The sequence below is a fragment of the Polypterus senegalus genome, chromosome 4, assembly GCF_016835505.1.
Source record: "Polypterus senegalus isolate Bchr_013 chromosome 4, ASM1683550v1, whole genome shotgun sequence".
Lineage (NCBI taxonomy): Eukaryota > Metazoa > Chordata > Cladistia > Polypteriformes > Polypteridae > Polypterus > Polypterus senegalus.
In genome coordinates, this window is record NC_053157.1 from 239,587,078 (window position 1) to 239,608,308 (window position 21,231).

At 42.9% G+C, this 21,231-nt stretch overlaps 1 protein-coding gene across 2 annotated transcripts in view; it reads left to right on the forward strand.

Annotated features, from left to right (window-relative positions):
* LOC120528277 (zinc finger protein OZF-like) overlaps window positions 1–19,714 on the forward strand; it is a 36,224-nt gene extending 16,510 nt beyond the window's left edge. Inside the window, exons 1-3 of one of the 2 annotated variants that reach the window (XM_039752406.1) lie at window positions 10,179–10,237; window positions 13,391–13,883; window positions 17,378–19,714. In XM_039752406.1, the coding sequence (XP_039608340.1) occupies window positions 13,484–13,883; window positions 17,378–18,531 (1,554 nt within the window). In that variant the 5' untranslated portion in view covers window positions 10,179–10,237; window positions 13,391–13,483 and the 3' untranslated portion in view covers window positions 18,532–19,714. Of the gene's footprint in view, window positions 1–10,178; window positions 10,238–13,390; window positions 13,884–17,377 lie in introns of those variants that run through there. The other variant, XM_039752407.1, reaches the window with a different exon arrangement.
* The last annotated feature ends 1,517 nt before the right edge of the window (window positions 19,715–21,231 follow it).

The window sequence follows — 21,231 nt, forward strand, 5'->3', positions numbered from 1 at the left end:
TACGAGTAGAAGATCAAATACAAAACAAAGCATTTAACGTGCTACTTTAATTACAATGTGATTTGAGAAACTGGTTAATTAAACGATTTTAAGATGAAGTTTATGATGTTCTACTTTAATGACAAAATAAACTACGTGATTAAAGTGGAAATGTCGAGATTGAAGTTGACATTTCGTGCTTTTTCCCCACTGTGTGCCTTTTTCTCTGTACCCTAATAAGTTTTCATATGACACTCAGACGGTGGGCTACGACTCGGCTTTTCACGTCGACTTTGATATGTGACTTCTTTTTTATTTCCTGCACTGTGCGATTTTGTGAACTTGAGCTTTCAAGTTTCTCCAACACGCTATGTCACTCGATCAACTTCCTTTTGTTGATTATATCACGGTTTATTTGAACAAATTGTATGTTTTTCATTTGCCTCCACTTGGTATTCGCTGAAATTCTTATATTTTCCCCGTGCTTTTCCCATTGTCTTATCACAGAAGGCTGCGCTTAAGGGCGATTTATATTGATTTGCATATTCAAAGAGGCGTAATTCTGGAAGGATTTGGGGCGTTACATAAAAACCAGCTCTCTTCCTCCAACAGAAAAGAGAATCCATTACATTCATATTACAGATCTCTGAATAACTAAAACACTGAGATGTATACGTGATATCATTTTTATGATGATAGGAATTAAAGAACGTTATTAAACATGAGTTTCACGGCGCAGTGATAGTGTGCGACCATCGATGAAATTATTTATTGCAGCAGCACTCAGGGGTGGCTCTATGTCCAATAGAGAAAGTCCAATGTCAGTATGATATCTTACGCATAGTGGATCGCCGCACAATCAGCTCTGTAATAGACATTAAGCCATCTGTATGCTTAGCGCCGATTCTTCAAAATGTTAAAGGAACATTGAAATATCTTCGTAGTACATGTTTAATTATTCTATCCTTCACGCCAGTCCCAGTGAAGAAAATAGATTATTTAAATGAAGTTAAAGTTTTATCTGTATAATATAATAAACATATTTTGCTGCATTTCACCTTAAAAATGATATCGTCATCATATGTAAATACGCGCTTTATAAAGTGGCTCAGGTTGTGCGATATTTTAACTGTAGTGCAGGTTTACAGTGGGGTGACTCTACTTATAAGTCCTAACAGTTCTACAAGGAGCAATTGATGGAGTGCATTTAAAGTTCTTGGAATGAAACTGATTCTGAACCGCGAGGTCTGTACAGGAAAGGCTTTAAAACGTTTTGCAGTGGCTGAGGTAGCGTGTCCATGAAGCTGTATACCGATAATTCTCTTTCCGATCAGCTGCTGCTGTGATTCACACTCAGATACAGTGATATAAATACTCCGAGTGGTGCAGTGAGAGTTATATGGAAAAAGATGATCTGCTGTGGCAACTCCTAACGGGAGGAGCTGAAAGAAGATGAAGAAGAAGAAGGAGAAGTGAGAGTAACAACGCTAAAGCAGTTATGGTATTTGGAATACTATGGCTGTTCCCTGGACCATTATATTGTTACGAGTTAATTACAATCAGTTGCATTACACTAATAAACAATATACGGTTAGTTTCAGTGTATTTATAAAGCCGCGTCAGGAAAATAAGGTGTAACCACACAGGAACAGTAGCACTGCTTTGACGCTGGGTGCCGCCAGTCTGAAAAACCAAGCAGAGAACTTGCGTACGACAAGGTATGAGGTACCGTGAAGAAGTGCGTGGCTTTACGCCAAGTGTAGGTTTTATACATCGCAATTTGAACGTGGAAAAGTTCTTACGCAACATTTCTGTGCGTACGCACCGTTTATACATGAGGCCCCAGATCTGTACGACCACGTCCACTCCACTCGGGAAAGTCTTCTTCATTCTGGCAGTTGGAAAGCCAGCACACTGGAAAGATCTACCCGAAGAAAATACAAACAGCCGCTCAAACACAGCACACGGACAACCTGAAATATTAGGTTAACTGAAATAGGATTTTTACGTTTGTTCCCTCCACCATAACTTACTTTGGCACAAACATTTTTTTTTTTTTACTTTGATTGATATCTGAAACCAAATATTTCAAGCTACAACACTAAATGACTAATCTTAAGTTGCTTGAAAGAGAAAATTTACGTTGAATGAACAACATCCATGTTAGACTTTTTTCAGTGATACTGAGGATGGCACCAGAGGGTGGTCATCAGCATATGCAAGTGCAGGGGACAATCAAGACCTTACAGATAGACATGAGAGGCAGGGGAGACTGGGGACGGTTGCAACAAGTCTTATTTCTCCAATTAGAAATATGCTAGAGTGATGATACTCATACTGCACATGCTCAGTTAGGCCCTCTCTCCACCAGAGAGAAACTATACACTTACATCATCTGCTGCTGCATTTATTGAAAAATAACTATTTAGAAGGTATGGAAGTTTTTTTTTTTTTGCAAGTTGTTTTTTTGACTTGCTGTCCATAGCTTTTATTTTAATTAATCAAAACATAACTAGTTCAAATCATTGTGGTGCTGACTTTTAAAAAGTATTGTTAGCATGTTTCCCTGACTATTTGAATAGCTAGCACATGGTGTTCTGTCATGGCTGGCAGGTCCGGGACAGTTGCAACAACTTGGTGCAATCATCCCCAAGCCACCCAGCCATATTGAAATAGACTACATATCATTAATTTTTAACATTTTTAGTTCAGAATCAGGACATTTTTTTCAGTTTAAGGCCAAAGTATACTGCTATACAGCTTAACTGTAGTTTATGGATCTAAAAATAGAAATAATATTCTGTTTTTTCCAGTATGCCAAGAGTGAGGAAGAGAGTTACTAACAGAGGGGTTCCCCTTGAAATTTTGGAACAAGCTTCAAACGTAATTAGGAATGAGGGCAGGACAGTCAGGGCAGTCACCAAGGACTTTTCCATCTGTCATATCACCTTATTTCGATTCCATAAGAAAAGAGAGAAGCTTGCAAGTGAGGGATCAGATAGGTTACCACGTGCAGGGTACTGGACCATCAGAAGAGTGTTCTCAGAAGACCAAGAGAGGAGTCTAAAACAGTATTGGGCAGCAGACTTATATTATGGGTTAAGTCCTAAAGAGGGAAGAGAAATTAACAGAAATGTATAAAGAGGGGCGGCTGCCTCGCAGTTAGGAGATCCGGGTTCGCTTCCCGGGTCCTCCCTGCGTGGAGTCTGCATGTTCTCCCCGTGTCTGCGTGGGTTTCCTCCCACAATCCAAAGACATGCAGGTTAGGTGGATTGGCGATTCTAAATTGGCCCTAGGGTGTGCTTGGTGTGTGGGTGTGTGTCCTGCGGTGGGTTGGCACCCTGCCCAGGATTGGTTCCTGCCTTGTGCCCCGTGTTGGCTGGGATTGGCTCCAGCAGACCCCCGTGACCCTGTATTCGGATTCAGTGGGTTACAAAATGGATGGATGGATGTATAAAGAGAGTAAGAGGGTGAGAGGGTTAGGGGAATATCGGTAAAAAGTGAAAGATAATAAAAACTATTTACATTTTATAACATTTTATTTCAGGTTAGTAGGCTTGCATTTCAACTCGCCTCTCACTATAAGTGCAACTTTCCCTCACAGTGGAATGAGGCCTGTATGGTTGGTGTTGACTGCTTGAATGGTTTTTTTAAAACGGCACCCAACTCTCTCAATAAGACGTCCTCAAGCCACAAGCCTTTCGAGGGCAACCATTTTAAATGAAACAAATGTTAACAATTTTTTTTTAACAATTTAAGCCAGGTTTTGGACAAACACAAGTTTCAGCCACAAAACATATGGAACATGGATGAAACCGGGATAACAACTGTTCAAACTCCCGACAGGGTTGTGGCAAGACGTGGTGACAGGCAAGTTGGTGCAGCTACCTCAGCAGAAAGAGGCACACTTGTCACACTGGCTTGTACAATCGATGCACTTGGTAACTCCATACCCCCAATGTTCACTTTCCCACGTGTGCATTTCAAATCTCGTTTTGTTCGGGATGGCTCACCTGGCTGTATTGGGACAGCCAAAGCATCAGGGTGGATGCAAGAGGCTGACTTTCTTGTTTACTTGAAACACTTTCAGCGACACACAAAGAGTTCCTCGGACTCCAAAGTTCTATTAATTCTTGACAATCACCCATCCCACCTGTCAATAGAAGGCATCAAATTCTGCCGCAGCCATGGAGTTGTTTTGCTCTCCTTCCACCCACAATTACAGCCACTTGACAGGAGTGTATATGGGCCATCAAAAAGAGTTGTCATCTCAGCCTGTGATTCTTGGATGAAGACCCACCCAGGGATGACAATGACAATTTATGATATCCCAGGCATTTAATCTACTTTAATATTATTGTATAATTGTAGATTTACACAGTACTATGCAAGTTCAGAGAAAAAGCAAAGGTTAATTATTGAAATTTAATATATGTTTAACATGTTGCAACCGTCCCTTATACAGTGGTGTGAAAAACAATTTGCCCCCTTCCTGATTTCTTATTCTTTTGCATGTTTGTCGCACAAAATGTTTCTGATCATCAAACACATTTAACCATTAGTCAAATATAACACAAGTAAACACAAAATGCAGTTTTTAAATGATGGTTTTATTATTTAGGGGGAAACAAAAATCCAAACCTACATGGCCCTGTGTGAAAAAGTAATTGCCCCCTTGTTAAAAAATAACCTAACTGTGGTGTATCACACCTGAGTTCAATTTCCGTAGCCACCCCCAGGCCTGATTACTGCCACACCTGTTTCAATCAAGAAATCACTTCAATAAGAGCTGCTTGACACAGAGAAGTAGACCAAAAGCACCTCAAAAGCTAGACATCATGCCAAGATCCAAAGAAATTCAGGAACAAATGAGAACAGAAGTAATTGAGATCTATCAGTCTGGTAAAGGTTATAAAGCCATTTCTAAAGCTTTGGGACTCCAGCGAACCACAGTGAGAGCCATTATCCACAAATGGCAAAAACATGGAACAGTGGTGAACCTTCCCAGGAGTGGCCGGCCGACCAAAATTACCCCAAGAGCGCAGAGACGACTCATCCGAGAGGTCACAAAAGACCCCAGGACAACGTCTAAAGAAATGCAGGCCTCACTTGCCTCAATTAAGGTCAGTGTTCACGACTCCACCATAAGTAAGAGACTGGCGTGCAAAAACGGCCTGCATGGCAGATTTCCAAGACGCAAACCACTGTTAAGCAAAAAGAACATTAGGGCTCGTCTCAATTTTGCTAAGAAACATCTCAATGATTGCCAAGACTTTTGGGAAAATACCTTGTGGACTGATGAGACAAAAGTTGAACTTTTTGGAAGGCAAATGTCCTGTTACATCTGGCGTAAAAGGAACACAGCATTTCAGAAAAAGAACATCATACCAACAGTAAAATATGGTGGTGGTAGTGTGATGGTCTGGGGTTGTTTTGCTGCTTCAGGACCTGGAAGGCTTGCTGTGATAGATGGAACCATGAATTCTACTGTCTACCAAAAAATACTGAAGGAGAATGTCCGGCCATCTGTTCGTCAACTCAAGCTGAAGCGATCTTGGGTGCTGCAACAGGACAATGACCCAAAACACACCAGCAAATCCACCTCTGAATGGCTGAAGAAAACAAAATGAAGACTTTGGAGTGGCCTAGTCAAAGTCCTGACCTGAATCCAATTGAGATGCTATGGCATGACCTTAAAAAGGCGGTTCATGCTAGAAAACCCTCAAATAAAGCTGAATTACAACAATTCTGCAAAGATGAGTGGGCCAAAATTCCTCCAGAGCGCTGTAAAAGACTCATTGCAAGTTATCGCAAACGCTTGATTGCAGTTATTGCTGCTAATGGTGGCCCAACCAGTTATTAGGTTCAGGGGGCAATTAATTTTTCACATAGGGCCATGTAGGTTTGGATTTTCTTTTCTCCCTAAATAATAAAAACCATCATTTAAAAACTGCATTTTGTGTTTACTTGTGTTATATTTAACTAATGGTAAAATGTGTTTGATGATCAGAAACATTTTGTGTGACAAACATGCAAAAGAATAAGAAATCAGGAAGGGGGCAAATAGTTTTTCACACTACTGTATGTGTTGCAACATCTGACTTCTTCAGTTCAAATCAATATTGTGCAGGATATGTAAAATATAATTAACTACAAGTACTATGGGTAATTAGCAGACAGATGTAAGTTTATAGTATACAAATTTGGCTGGTGTAGTCCAAACAGTCTCTGAGTAAATGAGAGGAATGCAAAAAGTGTTGCAACCGTCCCCAGTCTCCCCCAGACAGATAGGTAAACCTGAAAGCCTTACCATTCACAGGGTTTTCTAGTAAAATCCAGACAGAAAGGGGCGGCACGGTGGCGCAGTGGTAGCACTGGTAGCGCTGCTGCCTCGCAGTTAGGAGACCCGGGTCCTCCCAGCGTGGAGTTTGCATGTTCTCCCCATGTCTGTGGGTTTCCTCCGGGTGCTCCGGTTTCCTCCCGCAGTCCAAAGACATGCATGTTAGGTGGATTGGCGATTCTAAATTGACCCGAGTGTGTGCTTGGTGTGTTTGTGTGTGTCCTGCGGTGGGTTGGCACCCTGCCCAGGATTAGTTCCTACTTTGCGCCCTGTGTTGGCTGGGATTGGCTCCAGCAGACCCCCGTGACCCTGTGTTTGGATTCAGCGGGTTGGAAAATGGATGGATGGGTGGATCCAGACAGAAAATTTTGCAGCCAGTATACTTCTACTCACTTTTCCAGGCTCTGGAGAGAAGCGATTAGCACAGAAGACTGGTTTTTCACTGTAGCCGGTGCATGCAACATGAGAAGCCTTTAATCTCTTTCTCCCGCCTAACCAAGGTGAAGATATGAAGACAAGGAAATGATGGTACAACAGACAGAAGAGACTGGGCTCGCCTAGAAAGGAAGCTTACACGACAGGTTGGTGGTCTTATGATGCCTCAGTGCTAATTCACATTGGATTCTTGAACTGAATCAAACCTGTGAATTTTGTGAAGTTTGCACGTCCCAAAAATCACAGTGGGGTTACCAGTCTAAAGGTTTACTCAGCCCAGTGAGCCGAAACGAAATAGAAGAACTAAATAGAAGACTCGCTATGCTGTCGTGCTCAAACCCCCTCTTGTTTAATAAAGAATTTAAAATTCGCCATGGCAGGCAATACGATTTTATTATTTGCAAGTGCTGCTGTGGATCCTGTTTCCTTTGAGGAAACTAAAGAGGGAGATGTGTCATTTCACATAAACAAATCTGTTAAGTTACTTGAAATGCCCATACCAATTAACTATTTAATTTCACTTGCGTCCTAAATCATAGAAATAAAGCAAAAGGCTTAACAGCACTAGCCGGAGATGAACTAAAGGGTGGCGCACGAAAAATCGAACCGTCTCTGACCGGCTGGCTCGAGTTGTTATACCGGCGGGTGACGTCACGACGTGTCACACTTCTCGCGAGTCACTTTCTCGAGTTCACAATGTCTTCACAGAGGAACGAACTGTCAGCAAAGGTTTGTGGCCACCAAGATCACCGGACATTTCTACTTGCGACTTTTACCTGTGGGGCAATCTGAAGGGAAAAGTGTCTGTCAATAATCCAAAGACATTAGAGGAACTGAAGAACAATATACACTGTAAAAAAATGATGCGTTAAAAGTACTTAAAAAAAAAAAGGCAAAAAAAAATTACAAGCAATATTTTTGAGTAGATTTAATATACTGCACTATTGAGTAAACTTAATTTATTAATTTTTTTAAAATTTACCTAAAATAAACGAGTTTGATTAAATATAAGTAGTGGCAAAATGGTTTTATTTTACTCCGATTTTCATTTGAATTACTCAAAAAAAAATTACTGGACAGTAATGACTTTATAACAAATACATGCTAAAATTCCATATATCTTTATTTATTTGAACATACACAGATAGACACAACAACGGAGTTATATTTTCAAAGGAAAATTAAATCAAATGTCTGAGGCTAATTTTTACTGAATTACTGACATTCAAATGTCAATGTAAATGTTCTTTTCTTTTTTTAAACTTACACACAAAGTATATCTCAATCAATTAATGTCCCAGGAACGAGAGGTAAACGGGAAGGAAACGTAGAGAGTTAAATGAGTGAAATCCTGAGTCAGATGGCGCTCTTCAAACACTTCCTGCATTTACGCCAGCAAATCCCGTTAAATGAATGGCCGCCTTTTCCGTTACTTTTCAGTATGCGATAGCGAAAATCCTGAAATAAAATAGCACGTAGGAAATCAAACATCGCTAAATAAGTCACAGTGTTAAAAATTAACCAGAAAATACATGGCCTATGTAGATCACTAATTAAATAAGAGGTCACATAATACCGTGACGGTTAGGCAAACGTCTTTATGTGTTGTTTACAGGTCGCAGTTTAGGACAAACGCCATATTGTTCTCAAACTTATCTCAGTGTCATTTTCATTTTATGTGTAAAATAAAAGTTTTAAACGATAAAAAAAAATATGAACTATCCGAGAAATGTGCCTGCTTTTTAAAGCAAACCAACGAGGGAGGTTGTTAAAAAGACGCTACCTTGCTCGCCATGTTTCCCACATGAAGGGAAAGGTTTCGTGAAAATAACAACTGCTTACGTCTGTTACTATATGAAATGAAATACTAGTTATTATTCATTACGGAATTAATAGGCCTTATACTTACTCATCCGTAGTAAAACAGCTCTTATTATTATGGATAAACGTTACAGCTGGAAGCGTTGTTGTAAAGACCAAGAAATCGATGTGAGGGGAAGTGCAGTGTTATTAAATTTAACTTAACTTAAATGTGCTCAATTCACAGTATAGTTTTTTTTTTTTTTTTTACTTAAAATAAGTTATAAATATGCTTACATTGTAAGAAAAATAATACGTTAACCTTATTCTTATTTTTTTATTGAATTAGTAATCAATAAAAATGGGGTATTTTTTTGTGTGTAGTTAGCTATTTTTTGTTATTATTTTTCACACATGCAAGATTTATTTTTTACAGTGAATCAGAGTGAATTTAGAAAAGTTGAAGCGGAAGATCTGCGTCGCGTCTATGACAATATGGCGTCGCGTGCAGAAAAGGAAATCATTTCCAGCACCTCCTCTAACCGGTAAATACAGATTTTTGTATTGCATATCTTTCGTTTCGTGTGCAGGCTAAGAAACGTACGTCGAAGTTAGAGTCGGAGATGGTTCGGTTTTTCGTGCGCAACCCTGTATAAAGTTTTTTGTTTGTTTGTTTTTTTTTTTTTTTTAGTTTTATTTTATTTTTTTCAACTGGAAAGCAGCAAAGTGTTTCTAAAAGACTCCTTACAGTTAAACATGCTGAATGTATCGTCGGCCGTTTGGTGTTTTTATTTTTTTAACTTTAAATTATTAGGGTGGATTGAGCTCCAGTAAGCCCACGTATTTGGCAGATGTGCTCCTAAGTGTCTCCGTGGCTTTTCTCTTGGCACTTCAGTTTTGCTCCACCAGCCCAAAAGACAACACACGTTGGGTTGAATGAAAATTTCCAAATGGGCACAAGTCGTTTCCTGCTTTGTACCCAGTGCTGTTGGGATAGGCTCATGTCCCCGAAACCCTGCATTGGCTTTAATGGATTTGAGGAAGACCTACTGGCAATCTGCCTGGCGATCGCCAAGGACCATAATGTGTGGAGACAATGTGTGGGGTTGGTCCTGACTGAATGTATATTATTATTATTATTATTATTATTATTATTATTATTATTATTATTATTATTATTATTTAGAATTAAATAATCTCACCAACCCCCATCTATATAATCAGCTCCCACTCCGTATCAGCTGTGACTTTCCATTTGCTTATTTTCTCCCATTCCGTTTCGCTACACCGGGATTCGAAAGAATCTCTTTACCGTTCAAGAAAAAGAGACCTGCTGGTTCAATTCTAATTGGATTGTTTTCTAACGGCCGCGCAAACGAGACCCTGCTCTCATGGCCTATGAAGTTTATAATCAAATCATCGTATCCCATTCCAATTCAGTGTCACGGTGGTACATTTTAAACAAAATAAAGATGCGTTTGTGGCAAGTGCTGTGGGGAAGAGAAGGTTGAACGAGTACTGCGCGCCGCCGCGAGGACTTCTGGGAGCTGTAGTCCAGTGCCTGTCCTCCTTCTTGCGCAGACGCCCGTCTCGGTCTCTGGGAACCTAGTGAAGGAATTCGAGGGAGGGGCTTGATGTGACCAGCGTGTTTGGTTTGTGCGTTCGCGTGACTGCACGCTTTCGGTAAGGGGAGTTTAGAGAGAATCGGGGGGGTTCGCTTACTTCGCTAGCAGTGACGTATGAAATGGACGCGTATTGACTGCAGTCTCGTCCACATTCGTGCTAAAACAAAGAAAGCGACCGCCGTGTCATCTCGCTACCTTAGCGACGTTTAAGTGTGCGCTAACTGAAAACTGCGGTGGTCGAAAGGACCCGGTGAGTGTGGTCTGCATTTTTTTTTCTCATGTCGCCCTTCTCACTCGAGTAACATCTAATCGCCGGCGAAACAAAACGAGCTGCATGGCTAGGGGACCGTCCGTGGGTTTGGGGAGCGCGTTCGCCATTGCGATTGACTGATTCGATGTGACAGTGACAGTAATTGTGAGGGAGGGATGTCATTAAGAGCCGGAGACTGAGGAGCTGCACAGCGCAACGCTCGTGCACAACAGTCCGGCGGACTGGCTCAGTAATCTGCACGCGCACGGCTGCAGGTACGTAACACGCATGCGCTTCGATTTGACCGATTCCTGCCCTTTGAAGCCGCCTTAGGAGCATAGACAGTATAGTAATAATTCAGGTTTTTTTGTTCCGTTTCATTTCTTCTTTTGATCCAATCCTGACACACCGAGAGACAGCGGACAGCGCTTAAAAAGGGTTACGATTTAATGCACGGTGCCTTCGAATAACTTCGTTGTGGGTGTGTGTGTTTAATGGGACACCCGATAGGTCATTTGTAAAGAAAACTTTCATTAGACTAAAGTGTAAGGGCAGAAGACAGTAACAGAAGCATAAATAATCATTTGACTAATGACACGGGTAAGAAAAGATAACACTGGGAAATTTAGATTTATAAAAACAAACACCAACTTAAGATCATTCAGTATCTGCAGTGCAGCGAAAATGCAAACCGCAAAACTTGTATGATCTAGGAAACAGAAGAATTCCCCGCAGTGCGTATAACAAGTATCCAGCCCTTGGAAGTTTCCCATTTTATTTTTATGCAACGTGACTTTTTTTTAACACTGATTAGCTGAAGAAAGTCTCTTTAATGTCAAAGTGGAGAACGATTGGTGCACTAAGTGCAGCTCGACCACTGGGATTGGCTTGTTTGTTGGCTTTCCCATCATGCATCACTGCTCTAATGATCTCGCTCGATCAACTGATTCCACCGGTGCTCCGTTCACCAAGGGGGGCACAGACTCTCCCACCTACCCCAATCCCTAATGTTTCAGCTTGTTTCCCCAAGAGTTGGGGGACTGGGGGTTCACAAAGATACATGGAAAAAAGTGTATACACATATATATTGCATAGTTTACTGTCAAATAACGCAGAGTACGCGAGACGTGTTTCGCCCTTATTTGGGCTCATCAGGCATACACTCTCTACTGCTCCCCTCTCGGGGCGCCCCTTTACCCTGCGCCACCTAACCACCCACACAATTCAGGCCGGGACTCAGACTACGAATGCAATGAATGTAATTACTCCGGACCTACAGGCTGTCAAATAAACGAACCACACGCCGTGGCGCTGCATAAAGGGGCTTCAGCTCTGATGCTGACTTCCGAGGTTTGATCCCAGATGGGGGAGCAGTAGAGTGTGTACGCCTGATGATCCCAAATGAGGGCGAAACACGTGTCGCGTACTCTTTGAATTATTAGACAGTAAACTATGTAACATTCCATGATCTGCTTCTCGCAACTGAAGAGGGTACCGTGGCGGAAGTTTGCCGAATGGCAGACCAACCACATGTGTTACCTGGTAGGTAACCACCCACACTATTCAGGTCGGGACTCAGACTACGAATGCAATGAACAAACATATATACGTATACTGTATAGTCAAGTCATGCTATCTGTTAAATGTTACTGAAAACCCCTTAACCAGGGCCATCTTAACACGTGGGCATACTGGGCAGTTGCCCGGGGGCCCAACGAGTATAGGGGTCCACATGTTTTCAGATGTCTATGCATGTTTCTGTTTTGCTATCCAAACTGGGGCCCAAGTGCTCCTCTTTGCCTGGGGGGGGCCTATGATGCTCTTAAGATGACCCTGCCCTTAACCATTGATCCTGTCTGGAAAAAGTGTTAGAGGTTCCCCCCGGCATGCCAGCTTCGAGGATGGGGTTGACGAGATGCACCAGCCCTCTGATTTAACCCTTCACAGCTCAGTAATGATCCTACGGCAGGTTCATCGTGGCAGGAGTGATCTGAGGACTTCACTAAACTATCCAGTCGGTAGATACAATGGGTCAGAGTACACAAAGAGCAGGAAATTATTAAGTGCTGCTTTAAGACCCTCATTTACTGAGAATTCCTCATTCTTGGGGAACAGTCACAAACCCCAGTCCCCATCATTCATCTTTCCTTACTCGTGCCTCTTGGGGCCGGCTAGACACTCATTGATCTATTCAGTCCTGGACCTCTGGTGCTCAGTCTCATGTTTTTGCTTCTGCATCGTAGACCTCTTCGATCTTCTATGTCTGCTGCTCATGGCCACAAATACAACCCCATGACATCCATCTTTGCTCCATCCTGTGAACCTTCTTCAAGAATAGGCACATTTAGACAACAGGTTTCACAAAATGGGTGAATCCACTGGTATGAAATCCACTGATAGCAAGGCTTTAATGTATACACATACTATAGTAACCCTTAATATGAAGTTTATTACAACAGATTATGTGTCACCTGCTCAGTCCAGGGTGGTGAAGGTGGCAGAGAATATGGCAGACACTCCGCTGCTTTATTTTCAAGATGTTCACAACATTGGCTGCCTTACAAGGGCAGAAGGATCTTGAAAGTGCTCGGCCATCCTGCCCCGTCCCTTTTCTCAATCCTCTTTTTGGAGCAGTCGGCCTTTGGACTAGTTGACTCAGAGAAAGTTTCTGTTCACTGGTTTGGGAAGGTGCTGAACAGACCCATTGGTTTATCCTGAAGTGTGGTGACAGTTTGTGACAACTTCCTCTTGTCCTATATGGGAAAATGTGACTATAAGCACCGCGACTGTTTTTGAATGTTAATGAGTTCATTTATGGATGGCAAACCCAGGGTGTCATGTTTCAGTGGGCAGGAACAAGCGAGTGAACATCTTTGTAGCAAACCTTGTTCTTAATGGTCCCACTTACCATTTGAATCAGGCCAGGTTCTGAATACGCGTATTGTCGTTGTTGCTTTACAGGGAGCACCCATCCTTGCCACTTCCCTCAGAGAGACGTAGACCCTGGAGAATCAGAGCTGCACACCCAACCCGTTGCCACTCGAAGATGTGACCATGGAGCAAAGTTTGGTTCTTGTCAAGGAAGAATCCGAGTGGCGTCGTGTCCACCTCCATGTGAAGTCTGAGGAGAGCGAAGAGCAAATCTCAGTTTTGGAACCGGAAAGGTTCGATGGCGTTAAACAAGAGGATTCTGAGCGGGTCCCCATTAGTTTTGGAATGCCAATGCAAACGGCAACCGTCGCCCTGTCCAAAGAAGATGCGTCCTCAGTGGAGGCCTCCACATTTCCTGTGGGGGTTAGAGGAATGACTAATTTGGGGTCAATGAAGAGGAGACCCTCCGCCTCTCTGCAAAGTCTCGAAATGCATGACTCGGAGGGCCAGCACACAGAGTTGGCACGCTACAAGAGGGGAGTGACAGAGCGGCGGATGTCTACAAAGTGGTCTGCAGCAACATGTAAGTTGGAGGGGGGGTGGGTCTTGGGAGGAAATGAATGTGAATTAACAGCAGTAGACACAGAAAAGTGTGCCACCACCTCTAGGGGTGTCATCCAGTTAGGAAGTCATTAGCAGCAGCATTTTCTGCTGGAGCACATTTTCTTATAAAATCTGTAGCTTATGAGGGATAAAAGAAAGAATTAACAAAGACTAATGAATAAATTCAAACTTATACATTACCACTAAATAGCAGAATTGGACAAGCATGGACGAAATTCTTATTAACTCAACTCGCTTTATGAGTCTCCCGATGGTTATGACAGGTGTTACAAACACGTGCGCATGGGAGGCAGCTAAAGGGCCTGAATAATGGCAGTTCGACGCCAGACCAGAGGATGGCGAGGTGCACTGACTTTCTCTCTCGATCCTCTGCCGACCATTCACAGAAAATCTCACTTGGTCGCAGCGCCCTCGGCGAAGTCAATTCCAGTCCTGAAGACGTCACTTCAGGGTCTGACGCCCACTGTGATGTCACTTCAGGGTCCGACGCCCACGGTGATGTCACTTCCGGTCCTAATGACGTCACTTCCAGCTCTGTGTGCCTTAATGCTGGGCCACTTGAGGACACTCAGCCTTGTCCCGGCTGTATGCTTTACGTCACTGAACCGTCACCCCCTTCTGTTGCAATGCATTTTCTTACTTTAAATGGTTGGGTCGTGCCATCTGTTGGAATGACAAATGCAATATATTTTAACACTACATGCATTACAAAATGAATTTCAACAGATGGCGCACTGCAAGCATTAATGCTGAGGTCTACATTGATTCATTGATTTTTATACATTTAAACCCATCCTAGATGAGTAGCACAACTAGTAATTGTATATTTATATTGCAACATTAACCTATTATTATTATTATTGTCATTGTTATTATTATTGTTGTTGTTCTTACATTATCCAATTTATCCTTTTTTTTTCTTTTTTGCAGTATACTATAGATTCACATACACACAGATAGATTACTATTACACAGGAGGGAAATATGCTAGAAAAAAAAGGGATTTACCATCAAACCCTGGCTAGACATAATAAAATAAAAGACTTACTTCACACAATGCTCTGTTACATTCTTAAGTTCTCAAGAACATAAATGGCATACAATGCCAGCAAAAGGCCCATCCCAAAAGCAATCAAGTGCCAATACAGAAATCCATTGGTGAAGTCAAAAAAACTGAACAAAATGGTCAAAAATCCAAAAAACACAATAAGTACAAGAGGGAGAAAACTTCTCACCTGCCTCTCCCCCAGCACATTGAAGGTGAACAACCTGGCGCTGTGGGAAACTCTTACTTTTATGTGGTGGTGGTGGGCAGGTGACCCTGCCTTTTGGAAAAACCACACCACAAACCTTATGGAACACGACGCAGGCATATAGGACAAAGCAGATCACCAACAAAGTAAAATTAAAGTAAATTACTAACACAAAAATAATGAGCAACAAAGGACACAAAGAAGAAACTGAACCCCAGCCATGGGATGATCCCTTGCCTGAAACGTAACATCAATTTGTAGATAAATGTGAAAGGCTCTAGAGTTTTGAGGTTGTGTAAGTCAAAGAGAAAGAAATGTCAAGGCCAGCTGCTTCGGTTCACTAAGCACGGTGCCAGAGTGGATTGTGAAAGTATTCAGAAAGATCTGCAAACGTATTCAAAATCAAAAACTGAAGTCTCTGACCAAAAACTCTTTCGTTTTGTCAATAAGGATTGATGGGCACAAATGGCAGACTTATCCATTTGGAATGAAATCTACAACTTAGTTTACTACCCGGTTTTGTTCTGTCATGAAAGGTAGGGATGGGGTGGCATTCCAAGTAAAACTGGATGATATTCTCCTACCCAATATAACGGGTGTATATTTGGGACTTCCTCCTGAGGCCATGTGCTCCAGTGCTATCTCTCTGGTGGAGATGCCATTTGGCCAGCCACTGGGCTGTGTTGTAGTTAAAGTACCATTGGGCATCCCTGTTAGGGACCTTGGGTACCACTGGGAGCCGCTGCCAGGAGAATGTTCTTCTGTTACATGGTGGTTCTCTCTAACCCTAACTCTGGAAGTGTTTCCCACATGCAATATTGTTGTATCTAAAGCACCCCTAAGTCCTGAAGTCCCTTCACCTCAGCCAGGTTGTTTTGGAGTTGAGCGTGGAGGAGGTCAGCATACAGCTGGCAGAAAGGATGAAGAATAAGCCCAGTGTTGTGAACTCTATATACCGTGACTGGCTGTAAAGCCTTGTGGGACTACTACTGGAATCGTTTCTTATTGGTTCACAGTCGTAGTGATGGATGGTGTGCAGACTCTCTTAAGCAGTCTGTATAGTGGAGTGCTATTACAATGATGACCAGATGAGCTAAACTGTGGAAATTGTAGTGGCCATCTGATCTATTACTATTACTAACCAAAAGTTGTACACGGTTTATCACATATGGATGCCAGAGGCCAGAAACAAGCCATGCCGAAAGTGCACAGCGCCTTAGTGCCCCAGAGTCAAACCCAGTGGCTTCCCAGAGTCAGTAGGTGGTACCAAACACCACAACACAACACACCAAAGGTTGTATATATGAACGGATGCCAGACGCCAGAAGCAAGCCGTGTCAAAAGCGGACGCGCATAGCGACTTAGCGCCCCAGAGTCAAACCCAGTGGCTTCCTAGAGTCAGTAGGTGGTGCCCAAACAACACAACACAACCTGTAAACTAAACTTGAGGTAAAGTGTGCATGCCAACAAGTTGCCATGGTGACATATTTAAACTTGAAGTAGTGGTGACTACTGACAGTGCCAGCAGTCAGCTACTCCACAGTGCAGCAGTCAGTGTTCTCCACTCCATAGTGCCAACAGTCAGTGTGGTCTAATCCACTGTGCCAACAGTCAGTGTGCTCTACTCCAAAGTGCCAGTGGCTACTCCACTCCACAGTGCCAGCAGTCCATGTGGTCTAATCCACTGTGCCAGCAGTCAGTGTGGCAGCTGTCAGTGTGGCTTATTTGAATCACATTAGGGTAATTCAGTGTTAAAAGTAAGTTCAATTATGATTCCTAACATGAATTATTTATTTCAATTTACTTCATTTAAACCTTTGCACTCCGATATTTTTTTTTTTACTTATGAGTGCAGCAACTCAAACACATTTTGGACTTAAATGATATAACAATTAAATGTCAATTTTAGTTTTAATAAATTGGTTAAGTTTAGTACAAATATATTTATTTCATTAATTGAAAACTTTACCAGGGCGCTCGCACCCTCCATGATTTTTCATCCCTCCAAAGATCAGAGAGAAGAGAAAGTGATTGCCATTCTTGGATTTCTGATTCTTTACAGAATCGGGGGTTTACTGGTAATGTATAGTGCTTCCATTGAATGGTTTTCATTAAGTCTCCTGTACTTTTCAGATGCATTTACTGTGCATTTTATTTTTTTTATACATGTTTGACCTTGAGCCTTTCTATCTTAAAACAGCTTCACAGGAAAGTGGCAGAATCTCCTCATCCCTGTATGATCGAAACTCTCTTCAGGGCAAACCTCAGCTGATGCAACGTAATGGAAACTTGAAGACATCTGGACTCGAGAGCTTTGCACTGACCTCATTTCTTTGCAGTCCTGTGCCGGGCGTGAATATCACTCGGCCAGATACTCATCCAGAGCTGCACAATCCAGCCCCAGTTACTTTCTACATCTGCCAAGAATGTGGGAAACGTTTTAAATGCAAATTTGACTATAACAGACATCGGAGCGCTCACAAGGGTGAGAAGCCATATTGCTGTTTTGAATGTGGCAAAACATTCTCACAAGCCAGCTACCTTCAGAAGCATGCTAGTGTTCACACGGGTGAGAAGCCTCATTCGTGTTCCCAGTGTGGCAAACAGTTTTCACGAATAAGCCATCTTCAGAGTCATAAAAGAATTCACACTGGAGAAAAACCCTATTGCTGCTCCGAATGTGGAAAGCGTTTCTCAGAATTAAGCAATCTTAAAAGTCACAAGAGAACTCACACTGGAGAGAAACCCTATTGCTGTCTGGAATGTGGAAAGCAATTCTCCCGGACAAGCAATCTGCAGAATCACAAAAGAATTCACACTGGAGAAAAGCCTCATTGTTGTTACGAATGTGGCAAACAGTTCTCAGAAATCAGAAGTCTTCAGCGCCACATACAGATTCACACCGGAGAGAAGCCTCACTACTGCTCTGAATGTGGCAAGAGATTCTCACGAATAAGCCATCTCCAGAGACACGCAAAAATTCACACAGGAGAGAAGCCTTATTTCTGCTCGGAATGTGGTAAACACTTTTCGCAACTGAGCAGCCTGCAAATTCACAGGAGGATTCACACGGGAGAGAAGCCTCACGGGTGTTCTGAATGTGGCAGACAATTTTCGCAGTTGAGTAGTCTTCAGAGGCACCGACAGATTCACACTGGGGAGAAGCCCCACTTCTGCTCTGCATGTGGGAAACGTTTCTCACAGATCAGTCATCTGAAAAGACACACGCGAGTGCACTCCGGGGAGAGGCCCTATTGCTGTTCTGATTGTGGCAAGCGATTTTCACAAATAAGTACCCTCGAGAGACACAAGATCTCGCACCTGAGGAAGACTTTGTTGTTAAAATTAAGTTAAGATACTTGAGTAGAAGATCAATTTTTTTAATTGATTTATTTTTTTTGAAACACAGCCAAGTGAATTTTTCTTTATTTTTAATGTGCATTTTTGAACTTCATTTAAACAGGTAAAGGTGATGTAATTGAAACAAAAAAATATGACTGCTTCACAATAAGTTATTCCATGACAAATGAACAGATCTTTTATTTATATCTGTGGCAAAGTAAATCCATCCTTGTTTTTAATAACTGGTTTTGCCCTACAACCCTTCAAGTTGGTATTTGCTAGAATGGTCTAGAACTCTACGACATCAACTGGCAGAAAGTTTTTCTCACCCATTCATACAGCTTTCAGGGGCTTCTTGTTGGCATTACCCCCCAACCCCCACTGGATCTGAGATCAAAGTGCTTTGATTTGACCCTTTCAGCGCCTTCCAGGAATGCTTAGGGCCATCATCACGTCGCCAGGTCCACTTTTGGTTGTGCTTCACTCTTCTGAAAGATCATCTCACATGATCCTCAATGAAGAATCCCCTGGTGGATTTTATGATGGTGAGTGGCCAAGCCCCCTGATTCAGCCTGGCAGCCTCAAACCAGAACATTTCCCCCCATCATGCTTGATCAGTTGTTTATCAGGTTTGTTTTTTTCTCCGGTCAAATACTGCCATCATTTTTCACCAGATATCTCTGTTTTTGCCTCACCTGTTCCAACCACGTTGTTCCAGGAGTCCCGGTCTCGGTCTTCTGTGTTCGTGGTCACAGCGCTCTGCTGTTTCTCCTGCTTCCTCCTGGCACACCTCCCACACTGATCTCATTTGCGCAGTCTCTTTCTAATGGTGGATTCATGAACTCTGACATCTACAGTAGGAGTATCTTCAACTTGAAGGTCACACTGAAGAAACTCTGGCCTGCGTGCCGACTTCATTCAGGGTTTTGCACTTTACACACAGGATGAGTGTTCTGGGGCACCCTGGCCAGGACCAGTTGGCAGTGTTTCTTGTAAAACTTCTCTCCTTGTCTACCTACAGTTGAATGCCTGAGTTATACGTTTAGTAAGCTCGCCGATTTCATAGCACATGTTTGTCGGATTTATCACTGCTACTGACAGGAAAGATGACCCGGTTTAAGGCTTCCATCCATCCATCCATCCATCCATCCTTCCTCTTCCACTTATCTGAGATCGGGTCGCGGGAGCAACAGCTAGAGCAGAGATGCCCAGACTTCCCTCTCCCCGGCCACTTCTTTCGGGGGAATCCCGAGGCATTCTCAGGCCAGCTGAAAGACATAGTCCCTCCAGCGTGTCCTGGGTGTTCCCCGGGGCCTCCTCCCAGTTGGACGCGCCCAGAACACCTCACCAGAGTGGCGTCCAGGAGGCATCCTGATCAGATGCCTGAGCCACCTCATCTGACTCCTCTCGATGCGGAGGAGCAGTGGCTCTACTTTGAGCCCCTCCTGGATGACTGAGCTTCTCACCCTATTTTTAAGGGAAATCCCAGACACCCTGTGGAGGAAACTCATTTCAGCCGCTTGTATTTGTGATTTTGTTTTTTCGGTCACTACCCATAGCTCATGACCATAGGTAAGGGTAGGAATGTAGATCAACTGGTAAATTGAGAGCTTTGCCTTACGGCTCAGCTCCTTTTTCACCACGACAGACCGATGCAGAGCCCGCATCACTGCGGATGCCGCACCGATCCGCCTGTCGATCTCACGCTCCATTCTTCCCTCACTCGTGAAAAAGACCCCAAGATACTTGAACTCTTCCACTTGGGGCCGGATCTCGCCACCAGGTTCAAGGCTTTCAGCTGCTTATTGCTGTGTGGTGTCACTTCTCCCAGCTCAGACCGGCCCTTCACGTTCACCTCAAAATCTCCACGGACATAACTCAAGTTTTCACGTTCTGCTACTCCTGCTCCACATGGATCAATCTTCTCATGGCCATCACCTCCTCTTCCTCTTTATACATCTTTGGAGATCTTTATCACTTCCTTCTCGGACTCATAGGCCTCTAGAACCTTCTGTGTGATCATACAAACCTCCAGAACAAAGTAGATAAGGTGGGACCCCCTCTAGTGAGTTTTTAATCATCTCATTTGAGGGCCTGATCAATGTTGGGGTGGAATTACTTTCCCCGCATGCAAAATGTGCATTTATGCTTTTCTAAAGTGTAACTGGGGCCTGATGTTTGTCTGCAGACTTGATGTTGGGCTGCAGATTGTTTTTTCAACACAGCTGCTTAATTTGAACCCAGTCATTATTTTATGTCATGGCTTCTTAGGGGTGTGATGGATGATATACAGTGGTGGGCGTCCCGGCCAGGAAGGAAGATGGGAGGCCAGCTCTTTGCTACTCTAAGTAAAGGCGGCAAAGAAAACTCTTCCTTGTCCAGGACAGAGGTAGAAGATGTCAATACGAGGAGGAATACATGGGCGTCCCGTCTGGGTTAGATCCAGAAATGATACCAAGCATGGAGGCCCGTGTAATAATGATAATAATAATAATAATTAATAATACATTTTACTTATATAGCACCTTTCCCATGCTCAAGGTGTGTAATGGAAAGACTTGGGAGAACAACAGTTTTGGTACATTGCCCCCCTGCCCCAGAATGTTAGATGGCAGCTTCCCCAGATTATAGTTGTTCCCTGGGTTCCCACACGGCACTATGGGAGTTGGAGTTCTTTGTTTCAGCCTTGTTGGGTACCTTGGGTGCCGCGAA